The sequence below is a fragment of the Larus michahellis genome, chromosome 8 (genome assembly GCF_964199755.1).
Source record: "Larus michahellis chromosome 8, bLarMic1.1, whole genome shotgun sequence".
NCBI lineage: Eukaryota > Metazoa > Chordata > Aves > Charadriiformes > Laridae > Larus > Larus michahellis.
Genome location: NC_133903.1, coordinates 53,489,255 through 53,496,466, shown reverse-complemented (window position 1 = coordinate 53,496,466; position 7,212 = coordinate 53,489,255). Strand labels below are relative to the sequence as shown.

The following is a 7,212-nucleotide window of genomic DNA, read 5'->3' as shown; positions in this document are numbered from 1 at the left end:
CTGGAGCGTGAGGTGGGAGCTGACGACCACAAACAGCCGTGGCGGGGCTGTATGGGGCAATAGCAAAGTGCTGCTGGGAATGCCCCTGTTTCTTCTACAATAAAACTCAACACACACGTCCAGATCAAATGTGGCGTACGTGCGTGACCAGCTACCTGCCTCAGGGCCCCTCTTAGATGGGAAAATTCAGCACAGCCCGCCACCAGCTGCCACTGAAGGGCCACAGCCTGCAGAGCTGGGCATCTGCTTCGGCTTTTCAGCGCCCACCTCAGCTTTGCTGGGCTTTGGGCACGGCTTTGGCGCGGGCCACGGACTCAAAGGTGGGGAAGGGATGGCTGGAGGGCTCGGGGCAGGGCCAGCCTCATGGCCGGAGCAGGTTGCTCTGCTTGCGCTTGTCTGGCAGAGGGAGATCAGGAAATGGCAGTGCCTAGAAACAGCTGCAGATCCCGGACGGCTGTTTGCTTCCAGCCCATAGCACCCTGACCCACTGAAACCTCAACCCAGGAGTCAGGTGGTTTGCGAAAGGTTTATGCAACCTTATCTCAGATGCCCCCACCGACCTGGGGCTCAGTCTGTGACACTCTGTACCAGCCAACGAGCTCCTGCAAACGAGGAAAGTGCAAGGTGCTCAGAGCAGCTGGAGCCTCCCTGGCACCGAGGAGCCAACGCCGGGACGTGGCACGGTGAGGGCACCACAGGGAGGGGAGAGCGGGGCTCGTGGGAACGGCACGGCCAGGCTGCCAGGAGGCTTTAATCCCGGCTCTGCAAAGCTCATTTCTGTCCTTTAGACAAGGACGTGGAGCGCTGGGGTTTTGCGAAGCTGCAGTGGGAAGGGGGAGGAGAGCTCTGTTCTGTGTTTGGTTTTTTTTAAATGAGATCAGAGGAAATGGATGAGCTTAATCAAGAAAGGGTTTAACCAAACGGTCCTTGCTGAAACCTGAGAAAGCAGGAGTCTGAACATAGCCTCCACGCCAGGTCAGCAAAAGCCACTCCATGCTGTCTTCTGTTTGTGCCCACAGCTGCGCCAGCACATCGTCCCTCTCCCCCTGTCCCTAGGAGGTTCAGCGGTGCACCGTGAGCTTGATCTACCCTGACCTGCTGCGGGACACGTCCCCTTGGAGCCCCACCATCCACCCATGCTGCGCTTCTTCTGGGACAGCATCTCCTTCCAGATGCTCCTCATCTTCCTCGTCGTCTTCCTGCTCGTCGCTGACTACATGAAGAACAGAAAGCCGAAGCATTTCCCTCCCAGCCCCTTCCGCCTCCCCTTCGTGGGGCACATCCACATGCTGAACTTCAACGATCCCCACATCATGGTGGAGAAGGTACAAGGGTGGTGGGCACCATGGAGAAGGGGATGGAGGGAATTGCAGCTACGCAACCTTTGCAGCGTGGCGAGGGGGTTAACACAAGACCCATGGCCCATGAGGACTCGGTGGAGCTCACCCCAGGGTAGTCAGGAGGTTTACCCTCAGTCAGCAGCAACGTGGATGAAGTTTGCCCGGGTACGAGGAGGGGGACAAGCGTGGAGCTGTAGGACCCCGGTAGGTCTGACCAGGGACTGGAAGGGTGTGAAACAAAAGCTGGAAAAACACAGGATGGAAAAATCAAACCTAGAGAATTCCACTTGATTTGTGGCCGACTAACCCCAACTCCTGACCCGTGATCCAGGAAAAAAGGAAAAAGACTGCATGCAGACACGCAGATACTTGTGAAAACACCCCACCTCCTCTCCGTCTCTTGGCTTCCCGTATTTTCACCCGTCTCCCCTGCCAGGGCTGTCTCTGTCTCAACAGACACATTCATTGCAAATAAAACCCCTTTTATTTATTTCTCCTCTTTCTTCCAGTTTACTAAAAAATACGGGGACATCTTCCACATGCAGATGGGCAGCACATCATTTGTGTGTGTAAATGGGCTGCGACTGATTAAAGAAGTTCTTGTAAACCAAGCGGAAAACTTCATGGATCGCCCTGAAATTCCTATCGACAGTGAGGTCTTCAGCAAAAGGGGTGAGTTATCCCTCAGATCCCTGAGATCAGCTGTAAGGTCAAAGCATTGACCCTGCAAAGGTCCAAGACGGCTGGAGATAAGGGAGAGCTCTGGAGCTTTTTCCCCTCGGTGGAGGGATCTGCCTTGGCTCACGGTGGCATGTTTCTGACAGGACTTGTCTCCTCCAATGGGCACTTGTGGAAGCAGCAGAGAAGGTTCACCTTGACCACCCTCCGAAACTTTGGCTTGGGGAAGAGGAGCCTGGAGGAGCGCATCCAGGAGGAGTCACAATGCCTTGTGGATGCATTTAGGGATGAGCAGGGTGAGTGCCACGGGCCTCATAAGCTGTGCTGAAGGCAGGGCCCAGTACGTCCCATTATATTTTTGCCCATGATTCACTGCATGCTGAAAGATACCTCACCTTGCAAGTGATGCTAGCACCCTGCCAGCATCCCAGCTCCCTTTTACAGGTGTTTTGCCCTCAAACATCCAAAGTGTCATTCGTAACCCGCCTTCAGCCTACTGCTCTCTTGGAGATTTCTGGAAAATCCCATGGGTGCGTAAGCACCAGTGTTTCCAATGAATTCAAGTGATGTCCACTCTTCTGCAGACCTTGCTTTCCAAAGTAAATAAACACCTCCATAATCTGATTGAACCGGGACCGAGGGTGGGATGTTTGCTCCACACTGGGGCTGCCCAGCCACACTTGGCCAGCTCATAGAGGGGCGAGGTGTCGCGGGAGAGCAGTGACACAGAATGTTGCCCATCAGGGGCCACTCATTTCAGTCATATTTGTTCAATATTTTACCTCCGACAACTGTGTTTTCTTTTCGTTTTCTGTGAAGGATGGAAGAGAATTGATTGTTACCTTTTCCTTCTCCAGGGAATCCTTTCAACCCTCACTTTAAAATCAACAACGCCATTTCAAACATCATCTGCTCTGTCACCTTTGGCAACCGGTTTGACTACCATGATGAGGACTTCCAAAAATTGCTGCGGCTGATCGACGAGACGGTTGGCCTCCATGCGTCCGTCACGAGCCAGGTACAGCCCTCCTGCCACCAACACAGACGGTGTGTAGTTTTGCAGTGCCATAGTGTCTTCTCTGGAGTCAACCTTGCAACTCATAGCATTTTCATCACCAAACTTCACTGTCATTCCATATTCCTTTATTCAATTTGCCTTTCTCCTTTTGTGTCCAAAGCTGTACAACTCTTTCCCGTCTATAATGAAGTTCTTGCCTGGATCCCACCAAACCATTTTTAAAAACTGGAGGCTGTTGAAAAGTTTCGTTAGAGAGAAGATCAACAAACACAAGGAGGACTGGAACCCCTCGGAGAGCCGGGACTTCATCGACAGCTACCTGCAGGAGATAGCCAAGGTCAGCAACACAGAGCAAACCCTTCCACAGTGGGGCTTAGAAATCAGGAGGGATGAGAAAAGAGCCCAAATTCTCCATCTGAGCTGCCTCTGTGGCCATTTATGAGCTTAGGATGGACATCAGGTTCAGGGCACCCATCACGAGGATGGAGGTGCAGGGAGCCAGCAGCTTCTGCCAAAATCCTTGGTGTTGACTTCGACTAAGCCTGGTGTCAGGGCAGCCCTTGCTGTTCATGCAGCACTAACACACCTTTTTGTGAAGGACGATGGCAGTGGCAGCTTCCAGGAGGAAAACCTCGTGGCATGCACACTCGACCTGCTGTTCGCCGGGACCGAGACCACTTCCACAACCATCCGCTGGGCTCTGCTGTATATGGCCATGTATCCGGAAATTCAAGGTATAATTAGCAAAAGATCGATCCTTTTCCTTGCTTTTAGTCCTCACAGCTTTGTGAGACACTCCTTTTTTTTTTTTTTTTTGAGAGAGAAAAACTGAGAGTTTTTTTCTTGAACTTTGGCTGACCCCTGCTCTTCCCTACCAGCCCGCGTGCACGCGGAGATTGACGCAGTCATCGGGCAGGGGCGGCAGCCATCCCTGGAGGACAGGAACAACATGCCCTACACCAATGCTGTCATCCACGAAGTGCAGAGGAAAGGCAACATCATCCCTTTCAATGTGCCAAGACTGACGGTGAAGGACACGGTCGTGGACGGCTTCCATATACCAAAGGTAACCTCAGCCCCGAGCACTGAAACTTCAGCAAGCGAATCTCAGTTTCCCAGGCACGATTCGCCAGACAAGGTCCCTCCTGCGCGGAGAGGAGGGGCAGGGCCACAGCGTCCCTGCCCTGTCCAGAGTTCACTCCCAGTGAACCCGTATTTTGCCATCCAAACAACGTTCTCCAGCCCATCGAACGGTGCAGAGCGCTGCAGGGCCACACACCCGCCGCGCACACCGTCGAGGCACAGATCCCATCTCACACAACTCTTACAGGAACTTTGGCCCAAAATTGGAGCAGATAAAAGTGATGCTGATGAGAAAAAAATGTGGATATATAATCATGGTACCTCTGAACAGACAAGTAGTAGGAAAAACTGTGCGTGCTGGGGAGTGTTGGACAAATAATTGCAGCAGAATTTGACTATGGATGTTCTTTGTGGAGACGAGAATGCCCCTCGTGCTGTCAGTGACAGAGAAAGTGCAATTTATTTTTGTTTTTCTCCTCTTAGGGCACTGTTTTGATCACAAATTTAACCTCTGTGATGTTTGACAAGAACGAGTGGGAAACCCCCAACACTTTTAACCCTGGGCATTTCCTGAAGGATGGACAGTTCTGGAAAAGGGAGTCTTTTGTGCCGTTCTCTCTAGGTAAGATTTGCTGGATTTTGGTGCTTCCGTGCTGAAGCAGTGGGATGGGGCTTCCAACTGCACAGTGGAGAGACACAGAAAAACAGCAACGGAAAGGACAGATGTTGGCTCCAACCCTGGAGGTGCTGCTCAAGCAGTGCTCACGTGGCCACCCCAAAGCACCACAACCACACAGTGAGCCCTTTCTTGTCTCCCCTCGCACGCACGGAAGAGAGATGAGAATGAACAGAAGACCGTAACAATGTCAGAGACCCTAGAAACGCCTTCAGCAAGGCAAGAGCATCGCTCTGCGCTCCTACTCGCACATGGCTGAGGTCGCTAGGGGCCTCACAGGGTACCCCAACCAACAGCTTCCCTGGGGAGAATGGCTTTTAGCACCCCTGTTTCCCGCACCAGCATCACACACCTTCTCTGGTAGCTCTCCTTGTGTAGCTCAAACCAACCACCTCTCCCAGCACAGGCACTTCCAGACCGTGTGTGCCAGCACAGCTTATCCAAGCAGGGGAGGAGGCGATGCCTCTGCACGCGACTACACACATGTACCCTCACAGAGTCATGCGGTTCAGGGGGCAGCCCATGCTGTAAACCCAATGCTGTTATTGGGGAGCGCAATTTGGACTGCAAAATTCATCCTGGGAAGGGGATAACACAACTGAACCACGGTCCTAAGGGAAGGCAGAGGCTTTTTTGGCAGCAAAAGCAGCTCGGCAGCCAGCACATGCTGAAGGTGCCGTGGGTGGCTGTCTCCACAGGGAAGCGCTCCTGCCTGGGTGAGTCGCTGGCCCGCGCCGAGCTCTTCCTCTTCTTCACGACTCTGCTCCAGAAATTCACCTTCCAGCCACCCCCGGACACCACGCTCAGCCTGCAGTTCAAGCTGGGCATGACGATGACCCCGCAGCCCTACAAGATCTGCGCCGTGCCTCGGTAAGGAAGCCTCGGCCACCATCCTTACAGGGACAAATCCTTTGGCAAGGATGTCGAACGGCTCCAAGGGAAAACAACCACCCGGCTCCTGGGAGAGGCTGGGCAGTCTGTTTGTTCCTTTTAAAGCCATTGCAAAATCATTTTTCACAAGCAGACCGAGGTGAGCAGCCTGGTATCTGCCAGGGCACTTTTAGGCTTGGGATGCAGCACTGCAAATGAATGAGGGACGTGGGGCTTTTCTAGTTTAATGATGTACAGCCATGCTTCACCGGGGCAGGAAAATGAGAAACGCTTTAGTGATTGCAGTGTGCAGGCTGTGACTACGTACTGTGGAAGAACAGTACCAGCCTTTGTTTTATAACATTAATGCAGGTATTAATTGCAAACGTTTTTTGATCTTGTTATCCTTGACACGTAATCCATTAAAAAAAAGTCATGCTGTAACATCTCTTTCCCATGCATCAATAAATCCTTATGAAAACATTTTTGTCCCAAAGCATTCTGCAAAGTGAAGACCAACCCAGGCCATTTCCAGCGCTGTCTGGAGCCTTCAGCCATGCCCCACAATTCAGGGCAGGGAGTGGCAGGGGGCTGCGAGCCCACCCGGGCAGAGACAGCCCCACAGCACCCGACCCACATCGCTGTGGCATTGCCCTCCGGTAGCAGAGAGATCAGCACTGTAGCAACAAAGGCAATTCCTACGGAGCTGATGAAAACAAAGGACCATGACAGTACAAGTAAACTAGCAGGGAAACCATCAAAGCCTGGGGTCAGGTCCTGGTGTGCCACAGCAATTAAGAGTGGAACACCCACATGGAGCATGGGAATGCTCTCCACTCCGACAGCTCTCTCTCTCTAAAACATCTATACTTGTAGCTATAGTTGTGAGTCCTGCCTCCTAAAATATGTTACATCCTCCCCATTTACCTTCCTGATAAGCAGCATGTGTGCCCCGGGGGCAGAGGGGAGAGCTCCAGCTACACACAGGCTAAATCTGCTGCATTCAACAGTCTAATGAATTAAAGCGTCCCTTGGAGAATACCAGCACCAAACCGCGATGATTTTAAACCATCACATGCAAGGCGAAACAGGTCCAAGGTTGACAACTGATGGTTAACACCAGTAACCGCATCGACTCAGTAACAGTTGCGCCATGGGACCCTGGCACAGCTCCCAGGCGTGAGAAGCTGCAGGTCCCAGGAGCAGGATGGGGGCCACCTGGCAGGAAGGCATGGCACAACCAGCGCCGACCACGCACACCTCCAGCTCCGGTTCACCCAAGGAGGAAGCAATCTTTTCCTGTTCATTTTCAATTTTTCCTGGAGTACTTTTTCTGCATTCCTAGAGGAAGCAAGTTTTTCCCAGCATCTCTTATGAGAATTACGTCATCTCCGGAAGGAATTAAAAGCATCTTTTTTCCATGCAGCATTAAAACCCAGGTGGGTTTAAAAATCCTTTTATTTTAACTTGCATTTTCTTCTCCTCTGAGCGCAGAGAGGGGGAAGCACGGAAGCGGGGTTGGCCCTGCAGACCTCCCCAGAAAAGGG

General features: G+C 52.4%; 1 protein-coding gene across 1 annotated transcript; it reads left to right on the top strand.

Moving 5' to 3' along the window:
* Positions 1–558: 558 nt before the first annotated feature.
* LOC141747859 (cytochrome P450 2J2-like) lies at positions 559–6,148 on the top strand. The gene is made up of 10 exons (XM_074598717.1): positions 559–683; positions 1,020–1,325; positions 1,850–2,012; positions 2,165–2,314; positions 2,876–3,036; positions 3,197–3,373; positions 3,635–3,770; positions 3,915–4,102; positions 4,603–4,741; positions 5,494–6,148. Exons 2-10 carry the CDS (start codon positions 1,137–1,139, stop codon positions 5,667–5,669), a joined length of 1,479 nt encoding a protein of 492 aa, XP_074454818.1. The 5' UTR covers positions 559–683; positions 1,020–1,136; the 3' UTR covers positions 5,670–6,148.
* Positions 6,149–7,212: the final 1,064 nt, after the last annotated feature.

Excerpts from the sequence above, each read along its gene's own strand:
- LOC141747859 (XM_074598717.1), top strand. The coding sequence starts at position 1,137 with ATGCTGCGCTTCTTCTGGGACAGCATCTCCTTCCAGATGCTCCTCATC. Across the intron at positions 1,326-1,849 it reads CCCACATCATGGTGGAGAAG|TTTACTAAAAAATACGGGGA; the intron begins GTACAAGGGTGG and ends TCTTTCTTCCAG. Across the intron at positions 2,013-2,164 it reads TGAGGTCTTCAGCAAAAGGG|GACTTGTCTCCTCCAATGGG; the intron begins GTGAGTTATCCC and ends TGTTTCTGACAG.